The 27,449-nt window shown below is 38.1% G+C and overlaps 1 protein-coding gene across 46 annotated transcripts in view; it reads left to right on the forward strand.

Moving 5' to 3' along the window:
* Positions 1-27,449, forward strand: part of NEK11 (NIMA related kinase 11) — a 328,327-nt gene that overhangs the window by 114,640 nt on the left and 186,238 nt on the right. For 37 of the 46 annotated variants that reach the window (XM_024928044.4, XM_057301902.2, XM_063602926.1 and 34 more), the window contains 5 exons: positions 11,609-11,758; positions 11,852-11,930; positions 14,257-14,342; positions 21,625-21,744; positions 24,631-24,724. In XM_024928044.4, the coding sequence (XP_024783812.1) occupies positions 11,609-11,758; positions 11,852-11,930; positions 14,257-14,342; positions 21,625-21,744; positions 24,631-24,724 (529 nt within the window). The remainder of the gene's footprint in view (positions 1-11,608; positions 11,759-11,851; positions 11,931-14,256; positions 14,343-21,624; positions 21,745-24,630; positions 24,725-27,449) is intronic. The other 9 variants (XM_057301905.2, XM_057301910.2, XM_057301906.2 and 6 more) reach the window with 1 other exon arrangement.

Below are 27,449 nucleotides of genomic sequence, written 5' to 3' on the forward strand. Positions count from 1 at the left end.
GTGCCTCAGAACTCTTCTTTCATTCCTCCTGACTTTGCCTTCTTTCTCCCAACCCCCACCTCAACGTCACCCCTAGCACTGGACCATCTGACTCCAGCCTTATCTTTCTATCACTCCCATGATTCAGTGGTATGCTGGAGCTCATACCAGCTCATAAGACCCAATTATCCACTTTCTTCTCAAGTCAATGTTCACTGATGTCACATTAGTAACTTGAAAACAACCATGGTATTTATACCATGGAAATTTGTAAATTAGGGCTTCTCCTCCTACCTCAGAAAGGCAGTGTACCAGAATAGCTCATACCTTTAGCCTTACTCCTTCTTGCCCCTAGGGTGGTATTTGCAGAAGGGAAGAGACGTGAAGACATGAAGGTTTCTGTCCTCAAAGGAATGATAAACATATAAACAAACTGCTGTATACTGTTATAGTGCAATACATGTTCTGATGTATAAAGCAGAGAGTGATTGACAGCTGGGGATAGGGGTAGAGAGCATCAGCTACAGTCTTAGAGAGTGCATGATTCCTGCTCAGGATGGGGAAAAATGGAGAAGAGTTTGGCAAAATGTATTTCAGGTAAAAAGACCCAATGTCAATGACCAAAAGTGAGGGGTGCCCACTGGGAGAAGAGGGAGGGAACTGTGCAGGGAAAGAAAGTGGCTGGCCAGAAGAACCATTTGGCCAGGGCCTTCTCATTCATGAAGGGCCTCAAATGTATGTGTTTAAAATTATTTCCAAATGAGGTGGTATATGTTAAAGGTGTTTATTTAATGCCAAAATTTCAGATATATCACCAATTTTGAAACTTTTATTGGGGTATTTATTTGTTCATTTAAAATATATACTGGGAATTTAAAAATAGTTACAAATGACTTGGACCTTCTCTGACTACTGAAAGACTCTGAGAAATGGTATGAAAGGACATGGAAGCATGAGAAAGCTCAGGTTCTTCTGATTAGCTGTAGGACAAAGTGTGTATGTGGCAAGGAGGGGAGTGTTGGTACATTTGACTGAAGGGCGGGCAGGGGTCAGATGGTGAATGACCCATGTAATTATGAAAAGAAGCTTGTACTTTCATCTTCTGGAGTATGAGAAACTGCTAAAGGCTGTTAAGCAGAGGAATGATGTATCAGTCAGCTTTGCTGCAGTAGCAAAGAACTCCAAAAAATCTCAGGTACTTCATATATTGATTCTTTGCCTTACCTGAGGACTACAGATTAACTGAGTTTCTGCTCCAGTTGCAGTCCTGCTCTGATCCATAGTTTTCCCAGTTCCAGGACACAGGTTATGCTCTGAAAAACATGGACAATACAGTGCTAGAGAGAAAGAGCATGTGTCTGCCTTTAGATCCTCCACTCAGTTAGTTGTGACACACTTCATATCCACCCATATTCCACTGGCTGAAGCAAGTCCTGTGCCAATTCCCCCTGTGGGGGAAGGGAAAAAGAATATTTGCAAAGAGCAATCAATCTACCAGGGGAGTCAGTCTTATTATGATGCCAGCTGGGCTATAGAAAACTGACAGGAGGGAGAAGATTGGTGGAGACTAAAGGAGGGAGATAGGTAGGTCTTCTATTAACCTGGCACATTCTACTACTTTTGATGTTCTGTCCATCATAAAAGAGCCTCTGGAGATCATATAAAATTATTAAAGCAGTTGGAACACAGCCATTCAGTCAAAATGTGAAGCAGTTCATGCCCCATAAGCAGTGTCGGCTGTTGCCATATTCGGTCTTAATAGAGTGGCTGAGTAAATAACAGTTGGTTATGTAAGGATGCTTTGATCATTGTTTCCATTGCCAACCTACCTCCCTACCCCAACTCCAAACACTGTCCACATCCTTTCCTAAGCTGTATGGTTTGCATAAAATCTATAACTGTGACCTTAAGAATAGCTAAAGATGCAAAGAAGCTTTGACTTTTAGCCAGTTTTTCTCTTCTGCCACCCTGTGGTCTCCTTGTCCTCCTCACTCACTGGTTTTGATCTTTTTCCTCCATTAGCCACATTCTTATGGTATGGAGGACATGGGACCACTACAGAGGAGAGAGATTTGATAATCTTCCTTGAAACATTGTAAAGCTCAGTTGTGGAGGAAAGTAATTAGAAAGAGCTGGTATGAACAGGAGAAAATTCACCCAAACCTTGTTTTGTCTATATTTTTATGGGTCGTATTCCCTAAAATGTGACAGTATATTAGAATATGATAAGAGAAATGAGTTCACTTTTCTTTTTAAATATTCTTTAAAAAATTTAGCTCATCAGTCACACTAGCCACATTTTCAGTGCTCAAAAGCCAAATGTGGCTGGTGGCTATTGTTTGTAGAAATAAGAACATTTCTATGAGTTCAATAAATTCTTTTGGACAGCCCTGAACTATTTTGCTCCAGCTGCTTTAAGCCTTATCTTGGGATTTCTTGCATTCATCCTGCTTTTGGATTGGGCAGAACCCCTGCTGGGTTTAATTGCTATGCTTAGATTGGTCCACTTTGGATAGTTTGAGGTTCTTCTGTTCTCATGTGCCTTTATCACTCCATTGCTTCCCTCTGCTTCTTCTCACACAGATGCTGATACTATGCCAGTCAAGTAGCTGTGTGGTTTGTGTTCCTTCACTTGCACAGCAAGGTTCAAGGGGACACCTTATAACTTGGCTTTATAAATTAAATTATTATTAAATTATAATAAATATTATTCATGGGTTTTGAGTTTTGTTCTGTAGCTGCTCTGTTTTCATATGTGGATTCAAGAAAGATAAGAAAGATCTAAAAACTATGCTTCCACTGTATCTACTGTTTCCCCCCAAATGCTCGGAATCAGCATTTTAACAAAACCCCTAAGTGATTTGCATATATGTTAAAGTTTGGGAAACACTGATAGAGGTTTTGAGATAAGGTAGATCATTCATAAAAAAATTGCTATATAATATTGTTTCTTAAGTACTATTACTTCAAGCAGCCCAATGTTTTTCATTATATTTATTTTCATTTCATTATATTTAGACTGAATTTAGGTTAATACTCAATTCTACCTAAGTAAAGACTTTCATTTAGGGTGATACACACTAAAGCAAAACCCACTACTCTTTTATTGCATTTCCATTACTCTTTCCATAGATTGAACTGATTCCTCTTTTCTAGATGAATATATCAGGATGCTCCTCAATTACATCAAAATAAAACATTATCTAGAAGATCAACAAAACTTCCTAACCAACCAGAGTCATGCATTGCTCTGGGGCAGGCATCTGTTTGCAGAGTCTGGCAGATTTTGAAGGGTAAATTTAGTTACCTTAAGACAAGACAAAGTCTGAGTTACATTTGTGATTTATTATCAATCAACCTGTGCTTCAGAAATTTTCTCAGTAGTTCCGGACAAGTTGTTCAATTTGGACAGATGGCAAGTTTATGGAGTTCAGGTGTAATTTGCTTCACAGACACCTGATCCCAGCCTTCTTTTTCATTGCTTGTATTCATACTCCCTCAGGGATTTATTTGCTTATCTCTTCACAGTTGTCTGTATTTTGGAAAAAGAAAGAAATGCAAATTATAGACTTCTAAGTAAAATACACATCTCACTTGTTTATTTCAGTTCTCCCCCACCCCCAATCTGCTTTTGTATCAGCAGATTTAAGACCTGGGAGTCAAATAAGAGAAAATTATTTTAAAAGGATGGAAGTGAAGAGTTTTAGATGATTCCTATATGGAAATGTCTGGTTGGAAACTAGAAAAAAGAAACACTGGTACATAGAAATATAGTCACCATATGTATTTTGGTTACCTACCATATGTATTTAACAAAACCCCTAAGCGATTTGCGTGTATGTTAAAGTTTGGGAAACACTGACAGTGGTTCTGAGATATGGTAGGTAACCAAAAATCTTTTACCTTTGAATATCAAGGTAGTTTCTGTAATCAGATTGTCCAAGTTTCAGTTACTGGCGCCCATTCCAGGTAGGTGCACTGGGACCACTATAGCAGGTCCGTTTCCACAAGTTACTGGCTGATAAATGAAGTCTTCTCTATGTGCTAGAGTGCAAGCAAATACTAGTCATCAAAGTGAAACAGGTAATTGCACTGCATACTACAGTGTAGCTGAGAGGATTTCCAAAACAGAGAGTACTGTAGTCTTATATGAGAATTAATTGATTACTAAGTTAGCCTATAAATCTAATTGTTCCATAGTTTCTTTAGCCAGATAATTGCATATCTTTTTTATTTTTATTTATTTTTAGAGATGGTCTCACTCTGTTGCCTAGGCTGGAGTGCAGTTGTACAATCATAGCTCACTGTAACCTGAAACTCCTGAGCTCAAGTGATCCTCCCACTCCAGCCTCTGGAGTAGCTAGGAATACAGGTGTGGGCCACCATGCCCAGTTAATATATTTTTATTTTTTGTAGAGATGCAGTCTTGCTATGTTGCCCAGGCTGGTCTTAAACTCCTGGCCTCAACCATTGTCCCACCATAGCCTCCCAAGTCACTGAGATTACAGGTGTGAGCCACTGTGCCTGGCCTACCACATCTTTTTATAACCTTAATAAATTCATCAAAGTAGAGTTATATCTCCATCAAACCAGAATGGTGATCAATTCACTGTTAATAGACCACTAAGCCCTCTTTCCTTCCAAGCAATGAAAAGACAAAAGCCAAACTTGTCTGCCTTCCTTTTTCCACAGAAGGTCTCATAGTCTGTGTGCCCTATATTTGCCGTGGTGTGACGCCCTGCATAGCTTGTTGTCTAAGGCCCCAGTGATTTTTAAAAGTGAATTAAGGTTCTATATAGAACCTGAAATTACCTTGGGAAATCAGCCCCTGCTTAAAAGGCTCTGTCAGGGCTAGCCCTGATTTCCAACTCAAGAGAGACTTTCGTGATCCAAAATGCTCTGATTGGTGCAAGATCCAGAGGCAGGATAGCATAGAGAGTCTGTGTCTCTAGAGCCAGATAGCCTGGGCTACAATCCCAGCTTTATGACCTACTCAGTGTGGAACCTCGAACAGTTTACCTAATCTTATGGTTTTCTCATCTGAAAAATGGGAATAATAATAGTTCCTACCTCATCAGGATTGTTGTGAGTGTAAGTTAATGAGTTAAAATATGAAAGGAACATAGAAGAGGGCCTGGCTCATAGTAAACACTATTAACATTCCAGCTATCATTTTCATTATTATTATTATAATTATCATTATTGTTGTTACCATTTGTGTTATTGATGGAGACAATCTAATAGCTGCTTCCAAGACACTTTAAAATGTTCTGGATCAGGGGTTGTTGCTCCCAAGGGTTGTTGTTATAGCCCTTCCGATATGCCCAGGCCAGGAGAGGTTGTCTAGCTTGTTCTGTTTCTAATCTTGTCCTCAAGGAGACCCTGAGCCTACGTGGGGTGAGCATAAATCATCAGAATAGAGTGTGTAGGTGCTGAGTGATTGCTAGCCTTCTGTTACTTGGACTTGCAAATTTGATTTCTTTTTTTCAGTTTTCAGATTATTATGTGTGTATTAGGCTACATAACAGAATGTGATCAATGTAACTTTTTAAAAGAGAAATTTTAAAAAGTATTGGATGAGAACTAATACCAATACCAACATGAGCTGATCTGACATGGTACCTTTCTGGGCAAATTACTTCCTCTCTCTGAGCTTTGGTTTTCTCACTGATAAAACCAGAGTTTGAAATGAGCAAATCTTTATAGTCTCTTGTAACTCTACTATTCTGTGTAAGAAGACATTCTTGAAGTTTGAATTATAGATTCTTCTGTGGGGAAATAACCAAGTATATTGTGGCAATTCATAACATAAACATTCTACATTAGTAAAAGTATTTGGTTCAACTTGATGATTATATATTTTTAGTGATATTTAGCCCCTCTTGTTTTCCTAAGGAAACTTTTTTTTTCATAGTATAACAAGTACTGACTTGGTATTGTCTGTCTTTTTCTTTTTAGCCATTCTGATGAGTGTGTAGCATGTAGTGGTAGTACACAGTGGTTTTAATTCGCACTTTTCTGATGACTAAAAATGTTGAGCGTCTTCTCATGACTTTTGGCCATTTAGTGTCCGTTCAAGTCTTTTGCCCATTTTTCTATTGGATTCTCTCATTTTTCTTATTGATTTATAGAAGTTTTAATTAATTTTATCCATATTTTGGTAGTCTGATGAATATTTGAATTGCAAATATCTTACACTATGTGTCTTCCTTTTCACTCTCCTAATGGTGTCTTTTTATGAGTAGAAGTTTGTAATTTTAATGAAGTTCATTTTATAAGTTCATAACTTTATCATTAGTGCCTTTTATGTCTTAAGAAATCTTTGCCTGCTCCAAGATCATGAAGATATTCTCTTGTTTTCTTTTAAAACTCAGTTTTCTTCTCCTGTTTTCTTTTAAAGCTGACTCAATTTCATTCTATCTTTCACAGTAACATCTATCTATAATTGATCTGTGTGTGTATGTGACTATATGGTATGAGACAGGAATCCAAGTACGTTTTTTTCTATATGAATATTCAGTTGGCCCAGCATAATTTGTTGAAAAAGCCATATTTTCCTCTACCATGCAGTGCAGTTTATTTTTGCATTAATCAAGTGATTAAATATGTGTGAATCTGTTTTTGAGCCCTCTATTTGATTGCATTGGTATATATTTTTTCTTCTTTGCCAATACCACACTTTCATAGGTAATATAACTTTATAATATAAGCTATATAACTTTATAATAAATCTTGATATTTGGTCATACAAAACTTCCAAATTAGTTCTTGTTTAATTGCCGTGGCTATTCAGGTTCCTGTGTATTTCCATATAAATTTTAGAATCTGCTTGTCAGTTCCTGCCAAAATGTCTGCTAGGATTTTGGTTGGTATTTCATGGGCCTCTTTAAGTGTGTTTTTGTGCAAGTTTATAGAAATAAAGGGCTTTGTATTCAGCAGTCTTGCATAATTCCCTCGTTAGTTCTAACAGTTTGTCAGGTCTTTGGAATTTTTTCTGTACACAATCATGTTGACATGATTAATGACAGTCTAATGTTTTCTTTACTAATCTTTATAGATTTTTTTAAAAATTTACTTTTTCTGGCATTATTGCCTTGGGAAGCACCTTCATTACAATGTTGAATAGAAGTGATGATAGTAGGCATTCTTATTTTGTTCCTAATCTCAGAAGAAAATAATAAACTTTCAATATTTCACCAATAAGCGTAATGTTTACTATATATTTTTAAGCTTCAAAAAATCAGATTAAGGAAGTTCCCTCCTATATCTGGTGTGCTAGGAGTTTTCTTCTTTTTAAAAATACAATAAATTTTGAATTTTATAAAATGCTTTTTTTGCATCAGTTGAGATGGTGATACAATTTTTCAACTTTTTTCTATAATGAGATATATTTTGATTGATTTATTTTCATATATTAAGTCAACTCTGTATTTCTGAAATAAAATCTACATGGTCATGATGTATTATCTTTTTAATATGTCATTGTATTCTATTTGCTAATATGTGTGTGTAAATTTGGGTTATTTGAATCAACGTTCATGAAAACATTTGCTCATAATTTTCCTTTCCCATAATATCATTGTTATATTTTAGTATCAAACTTGTCCTGGTCTTACGAAATGAAGAGGTTGAGTAAGATTATTGTTATTTATTTCTTAAATATTTGGAAGAATTTATCAGTAAAGCCATCTGGTCCTGGAGTTTTTCTTTGCAAGAGCTTTTTATTATTTTATTTTTCTGTATTCAACAAATATCTATATTGAGAAGATAAAGGTAGCCACTGTTCTGTTGTTGTGCTGAAAATACATTGGTAGGCAAAAACAAAGCCAAACAAATATAGGGTCCTTATAAGGATTGCTTTATAATATTTACTTTTGAGATAGAGGGTCAGGGGATACTTCAGTTGTCTATCTCAGTTATTATTATTTTTAACTTTTATTTTAGGTTCGGGGTACATGTGCAGGTTTGTTACAGATATATATATATATATATATATATATATAATGTCACAAGGGCTTGGTGTACAGATTATGTCATTACCTAGGTGTTAAGCATAGTACAAAATAGGTAGTTTTTTTTTCATTAAAAATAAATTTTATGCATACATAATAGTCATACATATTTATGGGGCACATGTGATATATTGATACAAGCTTACAATGCATAATGATCAAATCTAGGTTATTGAGATATTCATTGCCTCAAACATTTATCATTTCTTTGTGTTGGGAACATTTCAAGTCTTCTAACTATTTTGAAATATATAATAAATTATTGTTAACTATATTTTTTGTGTTTAAACCTTTATTTATTTGTTTGTTTATAGTTTGTTACAGCAACCGCCTTCTTTATTTTTATTTTTGAGTTCCTCAACCTCCTCCTCTCCCTCTACCCTCAAGTAGGCCCCAGTGTTTGTTGTTCCCTTCTTTGCATTCATGTGTAGTCAATGTTTAGCTCCCACTTATAAGTGAGAAAATGTGATATTTGGTTTTCTGTTCCTCTGTTAGTTTGCCTCCAGATTGATCCATGTTGCTGCAAAGGACATGATCTCATTCTTTTTTATGGCTGCATAATATTCCATAGTTTATTTTCTTTATCCAGTCTACCGTTGATGGGCGTTGAGGTTGATTCCATGTCTTTGCTATTGTGAATAGTGCTACAATGAACATATGCATGCATGTGTCTTTATGGTAGAACGATTTGTATTCCTTTGGGTATATATACCCAGTAATGGGATTGCTGGGTCAAATGGTAATTCTGCTTTGAGTTTTATTATCTTAAATAAGAAATTATCTCTGTTTAATAGATAAATACTATTCAGATTATCTTTTTCTTCTTGTGTCAGTAAGTTGTGTTCTTAAAAGACTGTTAACTTCATATTATCAAATTTATTGGAAAAAACATGTTTATAATGTCATCTTAATACTTTCTAATATCTGTGGAATCTACAGTGTTGCACTTTTTTCTATTTGTTATTGTTAATCTGTGTTTTTTTCTGATTTTCTTGATCAGCCTTGCTAGAAATCTATTAAATGTATTAGTCTTCGCTGATTTTGTTTCTATTGTTTATTTCTATTTCATTAATTTCTTCTCTTTTAAAATTTATTTCCTTAAACTTTCTTTGGTGTGATTTGCTGTTTTTTTAACTTCTCAAATTGACTTATATGATAGATATTAAGTTTTTTTGTAATATATGCATTTAATACTTTTAATTTTACTGTAAGCACCTTAACTGCATTCAATGTGTTGATATTTGGTATCTTTATTAGCATTCCATTAAAAGTGTTTTCTAATTTCTTGTTTGACCTAAGGATTATTTAGATGTGTATTTCTTAGTTTTCAAGCAGTTGGCAATTTTATAGTTTTTCAATTATCTCTTTTTCTCTGTCACTCTGTTATTCATGTCTAGCACAATTTTACTGTGGTCTGACTTTGAAGATTTCAGTCCTTAAAATCTGTTGAGGCTTGCTTTATGGCCCTGTGTATTGTCAATTTTGGTAAATGTTCCATGTGCCCTTGAAAAAAAATTGAATTCTGTTATTGTTGGTTGCATTTACATCAACTTGCCAATTATGTCCATTTTGTCATCGTGTAGATTTTTTCTATCTTTATTGATTTTTTTAATTGTCAGTTCTTGCTTCATACACACACACACACACACGCACGATGCACATGCACACACATACACATTATTGGGTGTATACGGATTTAGAATTGTTTTATATTCCTGGTGGTTTGTTTTATTAATCCACCATCTTAATCTTAGTAGTGTTTCTTGCCATTTTGGTGTTTGTATGGTTTTTCTATCAACCTGTCTGTGTTCCTACATTTAAAGTTTGTTTTGTGAGCAGAATATACCTTTTTTCCAGTCTGATAATTTAGTTTTGTAATTGGAGTCTTTTCCCTCTTGTGACATTTGCCTTATTTTTGTCATGAATTTTTATTCTACATAATTTTTAAACACCACAAAATATTGTTAATTTTATTTTGTAGAGTTAATATTCATTTATGCTTATTTTTGGTGCTCTTTATTTCTTCTTGTACTCATTGTTTTTGTCTGGATCATTTTTCTTCTGTTAGCAAAATTTATGTCTAGGATTTAAGAAATGCTTTCCTGCTGGTAATGAAATCTCTGTTTTTGCTTGGCTAAAAACATCTTTATTTCCTCTTAATTTGAAGGACTGTTTTTTCTGGGTATAGAAATCTAACCAGATGCCATTTAATAGTCTTGCAGATAGATGCAAAATTTATTGATTTTCAAATAATTTTCATTATTTTTAATATTTACATTGATATTGGTATTCTAGTTGATTTCATGCACTTTCTTCTAACATCTCCCTCTTCTTTCTAGCATTCTTTAATGGAAACAGTCTAGGATTTGGAAAGATAAATGCCTTAATTCAAGAGTCAGTTCTACCATTTACTACCTATGTGACCTTGGCCAAGTCATTTAACTTTTCTGAGCCAATTTTTAATCTATAAAAATGGGAAAAATATTACACAGGCTCTATTTCACTGGGAAGTTATAAGGGATTGTTGAGATATTGTCAGTGCTTTGTAAAATGTAAAGTACCAGTCAGCTCAGTTGGAAATGTTTAGTGTTATTATTTACTGGAACAGAAATATTCTCAGTCTACGTATCCAAAATTCTCTTACAAATGCACATTTTCATGAGCACCCACAAAATAGTTCAATGGTATTATTCATGTATTTATTTCTGTCTATCCTTTGTTGTATTAAGGACATTGTTAAAAGTTACATAAAATGTAACTTACACAAGGTCAATCACAAGTTTATTTCTTATCTTTCAAGTGACTAACATGAAAAGGAAAACCTGGACAGTTACATAATTCATAATGTCCATAAGATAAAAATAATTCATTATTCAGGAGAAGTGCCATTATTTCTTAATAATAAGCTCAGACAGGAATTTCCCTTTCAGTTTTTTTTAATGATGTAGAGTTATTTAAAATATTTTCCTGCTGGTTTAGAGGTTATTGATTTGCATGGTTAATCCAAATCAGTGTTGGACTTATCTAGAATTTTAATATTCTGTTTCATACTCACCATGGGAGAATTATACATTTTAATGTGGGCTTCAAGTAGCTGCTCTTCCACTCCACTTGCAAATGAATTATATTCAGAGAATAATAAATAATGCCAGTTTCCTTTTCAAAATGCTTGGATACACATTAGAGGGAAGGTTAGGCTGCTAAATTAAAATTATATTTTGCATATATAAAATTATCAAACTGCCTTAGGAAGATAATATTCAGTTGCATTTTATTTATTAAAAGCTAATTCAAAAAATCCTTACATTTATCAAATACTTAGAATTCTTACAATGTGCAGGCATATTGTTAACTCTTGATCTGCTTATTCTTTGATAAAAAAGCTGTCATTCAGACTTACTTTTGTGCTTTATTCTTTCACTTTTTTGTTTTTTTTTTTTTTGGTAAACATGTATTTAAATGGAAAAAAACAGTATGAAACTGCAGTTTTAAGTCAACTACTGATTGTATGTTTGTGCCTCACAGCCAATGCCCCAACACATCTGAGGTTTTGTATGATGAAAAAATTTAAAATAGGATATTTGTTCCTTATTTAAATTCTTTGACTTTGTCTTCAGGTCACTGGCATGCATTTTGTATGAGATGTGCTGCATGAATCATGCATTCGCTGGCTCCAATTTCTTATCCATTGTTTTAAAAATTGTTGAAGGTGACACACCTTCTCTCCCTGAGAGATATCCAAAAGAACTAAATGCCATCATGGAAAGGTACAGAAATAAATATGTTGTCACAGAAATAATTTAAAGTTGTACTTATATTTTAGTTTATTTGAAAAATAATTTTCTGTTTAAACGTTACAGCATGTTGAACAAGAATCCTTCATTAAGACCATCTGCTATCGAAATTTTAAAAATCCCTTACATTGATGAGCAGCTACAGGTATTTAAAATGAAAGGGATTCTGGGAAACAGGTATGAGCATTTGTATACACATTCCATGACTTGAAGATATGCAGTGGGGATATGATTCAGTAAGAATCAACCAGAAAGGAGGAAAAAGGCCAAAAAGAAGCTGAGAGGCCGAGGCGGATGGATCACGAGGTCAAGAGATCGAGACCATCCTGGCCAACATAGTGAAACCCCGTCTCTACTAAAAGTACAAAAAAAATTAGCTGGGCGTGGTGGTGCATGTCTTTAGTCCCAGCTACTCAGGAGGCTGAGGCAGGAGGATCACTTGAACCCAGGAGGTGGAGGTTGCAGTGAGCCGAGATTGTGCCACTGCACTCCAGCCTGGCAACAGAGTGAGACTCTGTCTCAAAAATAAATAAATAAAAATTTTTTAAAGCTGAGAAAAATAGTAGTCAGGACAATCCCTTTCCAAAATAAGGTGTGTGTGAACTCCCATTCCCCAGTGCCACTGAAAATAAGAAGTTAGGTTTCTGATTTTATGCCAAAACTCAACATCCACCCTTGGAGCTCTGTTGACAGATCTTACCTGAACACTTTGTAACTATATCCCTGCAAGGACAAGAATATGCTAACAGAGGATACTAAAATCTAGGGTTATCATTGACCATATATAATTCCAATCCTTTATTACATATCTCAATAATACTTTTTAATGATTAGCTAGGTTTATTTTGTTTTCTTGTAAATTAGGAAATTTGACATAGAGGCTGTGTCTCAGGTATTAAGAAAGCAGAAAATGGTCCCCTCTTTAGAGGGCTTTTGTTTGTTTTTTTTTTAAACTTCTCAGGGTTTTACAATACAGGTCCCTGAAGCAAGTTTCCTCTGTAATTTTATGCGTAACTTTAAGAGGAACCACAAAATGGTCATCCACTTTAAAAACTGTGGGTACCTTTTCATCAGTGGGGCATGTTCCAAACCCAAAGGAAGCAAAGGTGATAAATGATGTGTACTTATTAGTTGAGTGCTGGGCACTGTGCTGACACCAGGGGATGCCAAAATGAAAGGAACAGGTATGTTTCCTGTCCTTTTGAAGCTTGACTGCTAGTGAGAGAATCCAATAACCAAGAAAAAGTAAGGATGTAAATAAAATAAGTATATGCCTAGCACTGGGAAGAAAGTATAATAAACAAACAGGATACTGTAAAAATAAGGGAGAAAGGAAGGGCTTTGGCGGTCAAAGGAATAGGTGACATTTCTTTACCAGTGAGCCAATGGGAAGCAACCAGCCATGTAAAGAGCCTCAGAAACAGTGTTTGAATCACAGGGAATAGCTGGCACAGAGAGGTCCTGATTATGTTGTGCCTTGGAGGTAGGTACAGATGGGAGGGTTCTTATGCAAGCATATGCTCTCAGGGAAGCCCATGCGGTCATGGGGAAGGCTGGACAGGAGAGGGAGGCAGGCTTAGGTTTCCTGATACTTCCAGCTCTCCTTCTGTGCAGGCCAAATGGGATCCAGTAGAACCTGCAGGTGGTCCTCTGGAAAGAGCCTCATATGCTGGTTGTGGGGATCAAAAACACACTGAAGAGGCTTTGAGCATTCAAAAAAAAAATGGGTCAAAAGGTATTCACAGGGATCTGCTGGGACCAAGATGAGGCAAGTGAGGCCCTTGACTCTGGGGCAAAAGTTAAGGGGACACTAAAATTCATAATCAAGATAAGTAATATTTTTAAAATCCAGATTAATGCTTAAAATCCCAGGTAACAAGATATTAACACTTTAAAGACAGAATCCAGCAGGGCCAGGATTAGGGTGAGGTAAGTGAGTTGGAATTGTGCAAGTTCAGGGTTGGATCCTATCTTTAAAATTTTGCTATTGTATTCTTTATAGTTTTTTGACATTAATTTTGATTTTTAACAATAATGTTCATTAAAATTATTTATCTTGGCTACTGAGTTTTTTGGTGCCCTCTTAGATTTTGTGCCTGAGGTATCTCACTTGCCTAAACCTTGCACTGGCCCTGGGAGTGTAGATACTGTCCTCTACAGTCTGGGAGGTTGGAAAAAGCTTGTGTCTTCTTGTAGCTGAAAGTAGGCCTGCCCATGATTGGCAAAAGGGAGTGAGAGAGCAAGCAGTGCAAGATGAAGCTGGAGAGACAGGCAGGAGCCTGACCCTGCAAGATCTTCTTGGAAAAGCTACATGTAATTTTACATAACCCAGGGAAAACTAGCATGCTTTGTTCTCAGGCTCCCTGCCATGGTCAAAAGCACCCCAAATCTGAAAAGATTCTTGGTAATTTATTCCCTTTCATCCCTAAAGAGGAGCCTTTAAGGTATGTCAGGGTTGATCTTTTTTTCAGAACCTAATGTGTAGATATTCAGAAATGACTCTGGAAGACAAAAATTTGGATTGTCAGAAGGAGGCTGCTCATATAATTAATGCCATGTAAGTAATTGCTTTGTTTTTAAAAAGCCCATCGAGTGTAAATGTTAAATGTATTTGTCTTTAAAAATCTATTAGCACTAAACTGACTGCATCGAGTATCCTAGAATTCACTTAAGTCTTGCCAAGAAATTAAGGAGCTTCAGGAACTTGGTGTTCCAAAGCCCTTTACCCCAGGTGGTATCAAATTGAAATCATGAAAGTTTAAACCACTGCACAGCTTACAGATCTGCAGGGTAGCTCTGCAGTTGCCTTGCAAGGATATAGAGAAGTTAATATCTCAAATATTTAGTAACATTTATGCTAATGAGCCTTCCATAATAACCATAAATGGCTTTCACATGTTGTTTGTTTAATGTGAACTGGCAGAGTATCTATTGACAAGAAAACATTGTGGAGTCCTGAGACAATTGAAAATAAGCCGAAATTCACTTTCTTGAAATATACATTCCTTCACATAAGAACTAAACATTGTATTCCCCAAAGAAACATAATTATTTCCTGATCTAACTTCTCTCTCCTACCTCGTTCAAAATTTTTGTTCTATAACTTGCAAGAACCCAGAATACTAGGTTCTTATGTTCTGGATTTTTGCATAGTTTTGCAGTCATGCACAACTATGGTATACAGGAGGTGTGCAGGAAGTGGGATGAAAACAGAAGCCCTCAATAGGCTGATCTAGCACAAATATACTCCTCCAACACCCAGTCCAATGTTTCTCAACGCTACCATGTTTGCTTTCCATCCTCACTTTCAAACTGAGAAAATTTGCATGATCTCCAGTTAAGATACACTATATACCACAGGGGGTAAATTTTTAGACGTGTTCTTAATAACCTTGTTTTTATGGTTTATTATCTGCTATTTCAAGAAATGTCGAAATTTCCAATTGTATTTTATTAACTAGAGATGTAAGAGTAGTAGATATTTTTTAAATACTGGACTAGTTTTAGCTATTATTTTGTACTGTAGTTATAAAACTGACACTGTTTACAATTAACAGTGTTCTAGAATCCAGTTGTTTGGAGGGTATTTTACATTATGAAATATTGACTTCAGATGGTCACTGCTATTTTCGAGATCTATGACTATGTTTCAAGGAGATCCATTGGTCTGACAAAATAAGAGATGTATATTCCTGAAAATTGCATGTCCTCTGGAGTCTGTTGTCTGGATGGTATCAGAGAGGTATTAGAACTGTCCTCAGAGGTCATTACAATTTTCTCATAGTGTTTGTCAAGGAAAGAGTTGGGTGTGAAAGGTCTTCTATAGTATTGGGTCCTAACCCAGTCAGGAAGAGAAGCAAATGCCATTGAGAATGTGGTTGGAGTTCTTTCAATGTGCCTTCCCTCTGAAGACTTTTAGAAGTGTGTCAGTCATCCCTGTCTATCTGGCTGCCTCTAGTCGGCCATCTTGCCCCTTCCCTCATGCTAAATTTTATTGATTGTGTCTTCTATTCCAGGCTTAATACAGTAGATATTTTTTGCTGAGGCATGGTGTAGTGGTTAATTGCACAGATTAATAACACTCTCTCAATTCAAATTCTAGTTCCCAGGTAATACTCTGTATTACTTTGGACAAGTTACTTAACCTCTCTATGACTATAAAAAAAAGTACCTACTTCATAGAGTTGCTCTGCATTTAAGTGAGTTAATTCATGTAAAGTGCTTACAAGCACGGGGTTATTACCTGCTAAAATGTTAGCCAATGTGATTATTTAGCCTCTTTTTCAGTTAAGGAAATATGCTTAACATTAATCATACATTGAAAGATGTTTATGTGCTGGTTGTTGGGATCGAAAACACTGAAGAGGCTGTGAGCATTCCACAAAAAAAAAAAAAGTCAAAAGGTATTCACAGGGATCTGCTGGGAGGAGGATGAGGCAAGTGAGGCCCTTGACCCTGTGGCAAAATTTCAATGGGACACCAAAATTCAGAATCAAGATCAAATTTTAATGCAATATTGTAAAATTCCAAATTAATGCTTAAAATCCCTGGTAACAAAATATTAAAAGTTTAAAGACAGGGTCCAGCAGGGCCAGGATCAGGTGAGGCAAGTGAGGTGGAATTGTGTAAGTTCAGGGTAGGATCCTGTCCTTAAAATTTTGCTATTGTATTCTTTATGGCTTTTTGACATTAATTTTGACTTTTAAAAATAATTTTCATTAAAATTATGTTGGTTACTGAATTTTTTTGGTGCCCCCTTAGATTTTGCGCCTGAGGTATCTCACTAGCCTAAACCTTGTGTTGGCCCTGGGAGTGTGATCATTGTCCATTACAGTCTGGGCGGTGGGAAAAAGTTTGTGTATTCTTGAACACAGAGTGTGTTATTAATCTGTGCGATTAACCACTACACCATGCTGCAACAAAAATATCTACTGTATTAAGCCTGGAATAGAAAACATAGTCAATAAAACTTAGCATGAGGTAGGGGACAAGATGCCCTACCTCTAGTTGGCTAGATGCAGCCAGGTGAGCCAGGTGGAACAGCTGCCACTGAGGGACCAGGATGACTGGCACACTCCTAACAGATCTTCAGAGGAAACAACTGAGAGTGGTTGGAGAGAAGACACAGAAGCTGGGCTGAAGGGGGAGGAAGGTGGGAATCCTGCATGGGGCCACTGTACACCTGTGCACCGGGACCTCCAGTGACGCTGGGGGAATGGGTGAGTTGAACTGGCAGAGAGCAACCTATTCTTGCCACAGGCCTCTGGAATCCTGGCTGGAGGACACCCCTTGACTACCAGGGACACTTGAGTTGGTAGGGAGAGCTGCTTAGAGAAGTGGTAGGGGCAGCACACCAGCTGATGTGGAGTCCAGAGGGTTTGGTGCTTGAGTGTCTGCAGCAGAGCATGGCCAGGGAGACCATCCCCCTAGGCTTGACTTGCTCCCATGGGAGACTTTAGACCCAGGGGAACTGTCAGACTTGAACTCTGCAGGCAGTCTTACCCATCAGAGGGGGCTGATCTGACCTGAGCACCCCTTGATCTTCTGGCCTCTCCTGAGGCCCAGCCTGGCCATGCCTGCTTGCAGTGCAGCCATGGGTGTCTTGGGGGTCTACATCATAGCTCCTGTACTGCTGAGGAATCATGCCTGACTGGAGGAGAGATCCAGTAGGGAGGCCTGCTCCTTCCCCTAACTGCAGCTTCCTCAGGCTCACAGCCACCACCCTCCCCATGTTGCTTTTCTGGCATCTATATACATGGGCAGATTTTGACTTTCCTGCCCTGCCAGCGTGCATGTGCATGCACACTGCCCTGCTACTGCTGCTGACAGGAGTGTATCCCACCTCACCTCCCCTGCCATTGCAATCAGAGCCTTGGCGGGCACAGAGACAGCCAGCCCTGGCCCTACCAGCACCCTGCCCCTGTACCAACACTGCTGCTGGAGTGAAACTAGGTGCAGAGAACAGCGGACCCTTCCCTGCCCTGAGTGGCCACCCCTACCTGTGTCAGCATGCACAGAGGTTGCACACAGACCTATGCCTACAAGTGCTGCACCCTGTGCTAACACCACCACCAGCAGGACCACATGCACAGTTGCCAGTGGAGGGCCCCGGCTCCCTGAGCCATTCTGTCTCTGCTGCTGCTGTGAACGCCCACAGGGAGACAGGCACCCTGACACCTGCTAGCACCCTTCCACAGCTGACAAGTGTGCACCCCTCCACACTGCCACTCCACCACCACTGCCGCCGCTGGCACATGCAAGCAAGGATGGATCTGCTGCCACCATCCTACAAAATGGTATGGCTGGCACCATCCATCAGAGTGTAGTGACCAGCTGTCCAGGAGCACATTGGCCCCCCCAGCGCAATGAGTTGACGACCTTGAGGAGCCAGAGAGCAAAATTGGGGCCCAGTACAAGTCTCCCAGAGTTAGAGCACACAGCCCAGGAGCTGGGAGCTGAGCACTGGCTGCCTAAAATTTTCCAGAAACAAAACCAGTCTACTGAATCCACCTTATAACACAATCAAACCCTCAAAGTTATCAAGTAGAATAAAAGGAAAAAACATCCAAAGGATAGCATCTTCAAAGATTGAAGGAACTTCAGCCCACAAAGATGAGATAGAGCCAGTGCAAGAACTTCGAGAACTCAAAAAACCAGACTGCCTTCTTTCCTCCAGGTGACCACAGTACCTCCGTAGCAAGGGTTCTGAGACAGACTGAGAAGGCTGAAATGACAGAAATAGAATTCTGAATATTAATAGGAATGAAGATCATTGAGATGCAGGAGCACATTCAAACACAATCCAAGGAAGCTAAGAAACATAGTAAAATGATACAGGAGCTGACAGAAAAATAGCTAGTATAGAAAAGAATGTAACTGACCTGATTGAGCTGAAAACCACACTGTAAGAATTTCAGGCCGGGCCCAGTGGCTCATGCCTATAATCCCAGCACTTTGGGAGGCCGAGGTGGGTGGATCATTTGAGGTCAGGAGTTCAAGACCAGCCTGGCCAACATGGGGAAACCCCATCTCTACAAAAATACAAAAGTTAGCCAGGTGTAGTGGTATGTGCCTGTAATCCCAGTTACCAAGGAGGCTGTGGCAGGAGAATCGCTTGAACCTGGGAAGCGGAGGTTGCAGTGAGCTGAGATAGCACCATTGCACTCCAGCCTGGATGATGGAGTGAGACTCCGTCTCCAAAAAAAAGAATGCAATCTCAAGTATTAGTATCAGAATGGACCTAGCTGAGGAAAGAATCTCAGAGCTTGAAGACTGGTTTTCTGAAATAAGACAGCCAGGGAAGAATAGAGAAAAAGGAATGAATAAAACCTCCAAGAAATATGGGATTATGTAAAAGAGGTCAAATCATGTCCCTGAAAGAGGTGGGGAAAATTGAAGCAATTTGGAAAACACAGAAATACATTGCATAGAAACATAGAAATTTCATCCATGAGAACTTCCCCAACCTAGCTAAAGAGGTCGACACTCAAATTCAGAAAATGCAGAGAGCCTCAGTAAGATACTTCACAAGAAGATCATCCCCCAGGACACATAATCATGAGGTTTTCCAAGGTCAAAATGAAAGAAAAAATTTTAAAGGCAGTTGGAGAGAAAGGTCAGGTCACATACAAAGGGAAGCCCATCAAACTAACAGCAGATGTCTCAGCTGAAACCTTACAAGCCAGAAGAGATTGGGGGCCAACATTCAACATTCTTAAAGAAAAGAAATTCCAACCAAGAATTTCATATCTTGCCAAAATAAGCTTCATAAGCGAAGGAGAAATAAGATCCTTTTCAGACAAGCAAATACTGAGAGAATTGTTACTACCAGACCTGCCTTATAAGACCTCCTGAAGGAAGCACTAAATATAGAAAGGAAAGACCATTACCAGCCACTACTGGTACACACTGAAGTACACAGACTCTAAGTGACACTATAGAGCAACCATACAAACAAGTCTGCATAATAACCAGATAACATCATGATGACAGGATTAAATCCACACAGATCAATCCTAATCTTGAATGTAAACAGACGAAATGCCACAATTAAAAGGCACAGTGTCGAGTTGGATAAAGAAGCAAGGCCCAACTATATGCTGTCTTTAAGAGACCCATCTCACATACAATGGCACACATACGCTCAAAGAAAAGGATGGAGAAAAATCTACCAAGCAAATGGAAAATAGGAAAAAGCAGGGGTTGCTATTCTAATTTCAAACCAAACAGACTTTATACCAACAATAATCAAAAAAGACAAGAGCATTACATAATGGTAAAGGGTTCAATTCAACAAGAAGATCTAACTATCCGAAATATACATGCACCCAATACAGGAGCACCCAGATTCATAGGGCAAGTTCTCAGAAAGCTTTACACCAGTCAGAATGGTGGATCATGAGGTCAAGAGATCGAGACCATCCTGGCCAACACGGTGAAACCCCGTCTCTACTAAAAAGACAAAAATTAGCTGGGCGTGGTAGCGTGTGCCTGTAGTCCCAGCTACTCAGGAGGCTGAGGTTGGAGTGAGCCGAAATCGCGCCACCGCACTGCAGCCTGGCAACAGAGCAAGACTCCATCTCAAAAAAAAAAAGAAAAAAAAAAAAGTCAAAAAATAGATGCTTGTGAGGTTGCAGAGAAAAAGGAACACTCATACACCATTGGTGGAAATGTAAATTAGTTCAACCATTGTGGAAAACAGTGTGGCAATTCCTTAAAGACCTAAAAATAGAATACCATTTGACCCAGCAATTCCATTACTGGATATATACCCAAAGGAATATAAATCATTCTATCATAAAGACACATGCACGCATATGTTCATTGCAGCATTGTTCACAATAGCAAAGACATGGAATCAACCTAAATGCCCATCCATGGTACACTAGATAAAGAAAATGTGGTACATTTACACCATGGGATATTACACAGCCATAAAAATAACAAGATCATGTCCTTTGCAGCAACATAGACAGAGCTGGAGGCCATTATCCTTAGCAAAGTAATGCATGACCAGAAAACCAAATAATGCATGTTCTCACTTATAAGTGGGAGCTAAATGATGAGAACACATGGACACATAGAGGGGAACAACAGACACTGGAATCTTTCAGAGGGTGAAGGGTGGGAGGAGGGAGAGGATCAGGAAAAATAACTAATGGGTACTAGGCTTAATACGTGGGTGATAAAATAATCTGTACAACAAACCCCTATCACTTGAGTTTACCTACATAACAAACCTGCACATGCACCCCTGAACTTTAAATAAAAGTTAAAAAATAAAAAAATAAGATTTAGCTATTAAAATACTAGCATTTTGGAATACTTTTTATGTGCTAGGCACTGTGCATATGTTATCTCATATGATACTTACTGTAGCCCATTCTTTACAGATGAGAAAACTGAGATTCAGGGAGGTTCAGTTACTTGCCCAAGGCCACAGAGCTAATGAGTGGTGGAGGTGGGATTCAAACCCTGCCTAACTCTAAAGATTATGTGTTTTATCCACATGGTGGAATTACTGAGCCAGTCTATTTACTCTTTAATGGCCAAGATCCTAATTTGTTTTACATTATGAAAACTAGTCATTGGCGATGAAATGAGCAGGAATTTGGAAAGTAAATAATTTCCTTTAAACAAAAATCTAATTTGAAAAATGTTGCTTATTAACTACAGTCCTGGTTGGCTCATTACATACCCAAAGCTTATTAGTTTTTGCCTGGCCTGTCTCAAGATGCTTTTGCTCTCAGTAGTGTAGTGATACTTTTATAAAATATTTGTTTAATTTTTCTGAACATGTTTGGGATGGGCTATATGAGGGGAATCTTTGTTATTTATAGGCAAAAAAGGATCCACCTGCAGACTCTGAGGGCACTGTCAGAAGTACAGAAAATGACGCCAAGAGAAAGGATGCGGCTGAGGAAGCTCCAGGCGGCTGATGAGAAAGCCAGGAAGCTGAAGTAAGCTGCTTTTCCTTTAGGCACTCATGCTCGGGACTACTTCTCAGGGCTCTCAGGGAATTTACAGGGAAAAGCAAAAACCAAAACAGGAAACCCCAATGCATACGATTATGTATTTATGTGTTTATTCATTCACTCGTTCACTCCAAGATGATTATTGAGCCATAGATGGAATGTCAGGTGCTATTAATATCAGGTTTTCAGTCTTGTGTGAAGGGAAAGATTAACTATTTGGGAGGTTATTAGTGATGAAAATAGGGTCAGTTTCCAAACGAAATCTCATTGTTGTTGACAGCTTCTGCACATACCCCAGCAGGAGACATCACTGTTTCACCCGGATTCCCTAGGTGCTTGCTGCGTACCTTCTACCAGGAGACCTCACTTATTTATAGGAAGGAGACTTTATTGGCAGGAAATTGTTAGCTTTTGGAAGAAGTAGACTGGAAACAGAGCTCTGTTCTGTCAAGTGAAGCATTTAGAAAAGTCTATGCTCAGGGCGGTGTTGCTAATTAGAGTATTTACATGAAAAAGTGAAATTTCAGGTGTTAGCCAGGATGTAGAGAAAAGGGAACCCTTGTGCAGTAGTGGTGAGAATGTAAGTCAGTACAGCCATTATGGAAAAATAGCATGAAGATTCCTCTAAACATTAAAAAATAGAACTACCATATGATCTGGCAATCCTACATTTGGACTTATATCCAAAGAAAATGAAATCAGTATATAGAAAAGATACTTATACTCCAATGTTCATTGCAGAATTATTCACAGTAACCGAGATATGGACTCGACCTACGTATCCATCAACAGATAAGGGGATAAATAAAATGTGGTATAAATACACACAATGGAGTACAACTATTTAGCCTTAAAAAAGAGGGGAATCCCATCATTTGCAACAACATGGATGAACCTGGAGGACATTATGTTAAGAGAAATAAGCCAGGCATAGAAAGACAAATATTGCATGATATCACTTATATATGGAATCTTAAAAAGTTAAATTCACAAAAGGGGAGAGTAGAATGGGGTTACTAGGGGCAGGGGGGCATGAATGGGGAAATGTTGTCAAAAGGTAAAAAGTTTCAGACAGGAGAAATAAGTTCTGGAGATCTATTGTACAGCATGGTGACTGTAATTAATAACAATGTTTTGTATTTTTGAAAATTGCTAACAGAGTAGAGCTTGATTTAACTATCCCACAATGTATACATATATAAAAACATCACACAGTATATATAAATCTAAACATTTTTTGTCAATTAAATTTTAATAAAGCTGAAAAAATACATGCATAAAAATGGAATTTCAAAGAGGCTTAGAGCCTCAATTTCTGAAAGACTGATTTATGTGTTGGTAGGTTATCAAATTTCCAAATTTTTCTTATTTTTTCTTCCTCTGCCAATATTTTGGTAGTTTAGGAGCCCCAATCAAGAACTAGAGAGACAGAAAGAACCTGAACACAAATCTACGCATTTTGTTCCCTTGTTAATTTATCCAAAAAATGATTTAGAGGTGTCCTTGTACTTGGAATGAATATCATGATAAGCCAAGTAAGAATCTATGAGTCTATTTTCCCGTAACATTTGCTTTCTTTAATAAATTGGTAGAGAAAGATTTCCATGAAAGTACATTGTGAGCAGTGGTGTGCTGGTAAATATTTAACAACCAGCTCTGGGTTTGAAGGGGACTGCTGATTTGTTTGCTGATTTCTGTGATATAAATACTTCCACTGTGGCCAATATCAAGCTAACAATATGATACCATTTAATATTCAGTTGGGAAGATATTTACACAATCTGCTCTTGAGCCAATACAAGTTGGATTCTGCAAACCACTATGACATTGAGTGTGAGTTTTACTGGGAAAATATATTCACATAAATTGCTTGAGCCATTGCATCAGCTCACAGCCCCAAATCTGTTCGTAATACCTCAGAAATGGTGATATTTCCAAGGTGCCATGATTCGTGTCATTGGCTGAGGGTAAAAGGAAAATTAAATCTCTGATAGGAACAGATTAAAAAGGCAAATTTAATAACATATACAGATTACAAAATATTTACATTAAAACTGTTTTTTAATACAAAGAAGTCACATATCTTTCACATGATACACTAATATATTTTTCTTATTTGAAAGTAATGGTTTTAAATAAAGTTTGGTCTTGATTTTGTGAATAAATTGTATTGGAATTGTTTCTAGTTGTTGATTATAGAATCAAGGGGGATCATGTGTTTTAGCTAGAAAATGACTCTATTGTCAGAAGAATTATAATGTACCCATTTTAGAGACAAGAGAGTTTGACTAGAAGGGTGTTCAGTGATGAAAACCTGAGTATAAATTAGCCCACAAGTAATCATAAGAACTCAAATCTTTCTTCCAGTTTAGTAGCAGGTCGCTTAAACTCACTCTCCTGTAATAGAGAAAACAAAGTAAATGTGTCTAGAAAAATTCCCCTGTGCAATGACTCCCATATATTTCCTCATAAATCCTTTGATATGTAGCTCTAGTTTTACTTTTTATGGGTTTGTTCATCCTGAAAGCAGTTTTTGTGTTATTAGTATGTGTTAGGCACTGTGCTAGGCATTGGGAACACATAGCCCTGTCATCGCACTTGGAGAACGCACAGAGAGGAGCACTGCCTTCTCCTGCTGCTGCATTTTGGGATTTGTAAGGGTGAATAAGGAACCAGAGTATCCTGTGTGTGCTTTAAAAGAGAATCAGCTGGGTGCTGCACCACATCCACCTTGATGAGGAAGAGACCTGATGGCCTGGCTTTCTAATCCCCCAGTCAGTCTGTTGAAATAAGGATCACACTCATCTGTATAATATAGACATGGTTTTAGCAATTCGCAGTTATTTTTCTACATTCACTTTAAATTTACAGAAAGATTGTGGAAGAAAAATATGAAGAAAATAGCAAACGAATGCAAGAATTGAGATCTCGGAACTTTCAGCAGCTGAGTGTTGATGTACTCCATGTAAGTACCCTCTTATTTTAAATTTTACATAAAAATTTTTCTTGCTTTAGGTTCATGGCGATGATTGGGTAGGAAAAGGGACAAGGGAGAAAACAAGAACATCCAGATTAACTTCACCCAATTCCAGGAAGGATTCTAGAATGTAGGTCAACAGCTGGTGACAACGATTCAAAGCGGCTGTAGCGAGAGGTGGATCAATTGATCCATTTAACAAAAATCAAGCTCCTACTCTGTACAAGACAACTGAATTGGCACTGAATGCATAACTGATGGGTTAAAATGATTAGCTGACAGAACAAATGTGTGTATATCTAATTTTTAATTCCACCCATGCTATTGTTGCTTTACCTCTTTAGTACATTGTTCTCTTTGTCTGGTTTTTATTCTTTTCCTTTTTATTTTGTTTCCTACCCATTTTGTTGTACATTGTGTTAATACTTGCATTCAAATTTTAACTGTCATAGATGTTCAATAATGAATAGAGTTGCAGATTTACATGAAATGACCCCAAATTCATGTCCTCAGCATTCCAAATCTGTAAATAGCAAACACCATTTTTTCTAATGGTTGACAATATCTCCACAGGCCTTGGGTAGGCTCTGATTAATAAGGTGGTCTTTACAACGTCAAATTTGGGCAATAGACATCAATACCAACCTCATAGCACTTCAGGTAAAAGCAACTTGGGATGAAGCCGTTTTTATAGAGAACTTCTACTGTCTCAAATTCTGATTTTTATTCATGGAGATCCCTGCATGTGAGAGATTCTCTCCTTTAGCAGGAAGCACCAAGCTCCCTGAGGCTGTGGGGAGAATCCCCCAAGCCCCAGGGATGCTAATTCTGTTGTAGCTTAGTTATCAGATGGCTCCAAGCCCTGGGGCATGCAGGAGACCTCACCCTCAGCCAGACAGGGCCCCTCTTTAAGGGGGAGATCTGCCAGTAATGCATCTTTCTCAATTATTTAGGGGTTCTGTGTGCTTTGGAGTTCTAAAAATCCCAAGTGGGGACCAATAAGAGGCCTAGCTTCCTCTAATTTCAGGAGTCTTCCTCTGTTTGATGGACCAGTTAGCAGACAATGTGGGGATGATGGTAATATGTGCTCAATTCCATCCCCCTTTTCCCACCCCTCTGACACACCATTTAAGTGAAGCCCCCCTGTGGGATCTGTTGCAGGCTACAGAGAATTGGGAGATGGGTTCTTTCCTGCTCAGGGAACTTGGCGAGTGAAGAACCTGCTGACTGAAAGGCCATGGGGTCAACAATAGGGCTGGATCCCTAGTTGGAGAAAGGTCTTGATGCCACCACTATGGAAGGACTCAAGCCCCCTCTGAAAACTGGGTGCATTTCTTCAGCTTCCCACACACTTCTAGGCCCTGCAAATGATAGCCTGTTAAGGTGGCTCTTCTTCTCTGGTGCAGTCTGCTTTGTCCCCCTGCAGTGCTGAGAACTGCACATTTCCACAAATCCTGACAAGGAGGCTGACAGAATTATAAGAATTCCGAGTTTGTTAATGTGTAAAGTACCTGTTTATTCAGCTATAGAAATGGGGACATACTTTTCTAGACTGCTCAGAGATGTTGTATTTCTTATGAGTCCTCTGCTAATTCCTATGCTGCTGGTCTGATTCCTATGTACACTCTGATTAATAATGAATAGAAAATGGGCCTCCTGAAAGCAGTACTTCACCTCAGATGAGGGAAGACTTGGAAAACCACTGCTCAGCAGACCTTGTCATAATCTCTTCAGGGTCTTGTCTTCCTCTTATAAATCAGGGATCACTGATTCTAAGGGATTTTCCCCCTAAGATTGAAAATTGAGAAGTACAGGCATGGTATTATTTTGTTCTATAAAATCTAAATGACTTCATTCTTGAAGTTACCATATGGCAAAAAAGAAATGTAGTTTCAAGTATGAGCTTAAATATTAGTGTCTGATAATTTACTTACCTTTTTTGCTTTTCTTCTTTGACCCTTCAAGATCACCATGTTTGTGTTCTTTTTTATTGGATGGAATTATTATTGGCGTTATAACTATACTCTATGAGGTCTTGTCTTCCTCTTATAAATCAAGTTCCTTTGGGGGCCCTGAAGTAACTGAAGATAAGCCTGAGACCATATGGCAGGCAGAATCCCAAAAAATGTTCTTATGCATATATTACTCCACAGAACATGGGAGCTAGACACAAAGTTCTGATCTTGGCCCAACTCAGATGAAGAAAGAGAGGATTTCACAAGGATCCTATGAACTCCCAACTCATCACTTCCCCAGTGACTTCCCATTTTCATCCCCTTCCCATCAGCAAGGAGCAAAGGGAGCAGGAGGGGAAGCGACTGATGCTGATGCTGTTCTGGACAAAGACTGTGGTTTATTATTTGATCTTCTGAGATTAGTGCCACCACTGTCTTTGGCCCTGAGCTTTCCAGAAGCATGTTTCCTATGTTTATATATTGATGGGGGCAGAAATGCTCCAGGCAGATAGATGGCTGTTGAGTCTTTCTGCTTGAACACTGTGTCCTCTTGCCAGCTGGTTCAGGCCCACAGACTGGATGGCTCAGCATCACCAGGCATCCTGCCCTCTTTTGTGCAGTCACATCAGTCATTTCCCTCTGGCACATTGTCAGCATCCCATCTCTCTTTCAATTGTTTTCAGGAAAACCTTGTCAGCCTACTTGGGTCCACAATCAGTGGACCCTCCTCCAAATTCTTATGGCTTATAGTATTCTCA

This window comes from Pan paniscus, chromosome 2 (genome assembly GCF_029289425.2).
Source record: "Pan paniscus chromosome 2, NHGRI_mPanPan1-v2.0_pri, whole genome shotgun sequence".
In the NCBI taxonomy this organism is placed as follows: Eukaryota; Metazoa; Chordata; class Mammalia; order Primates; family Hominidae; genus Pan; species Pan paniscus.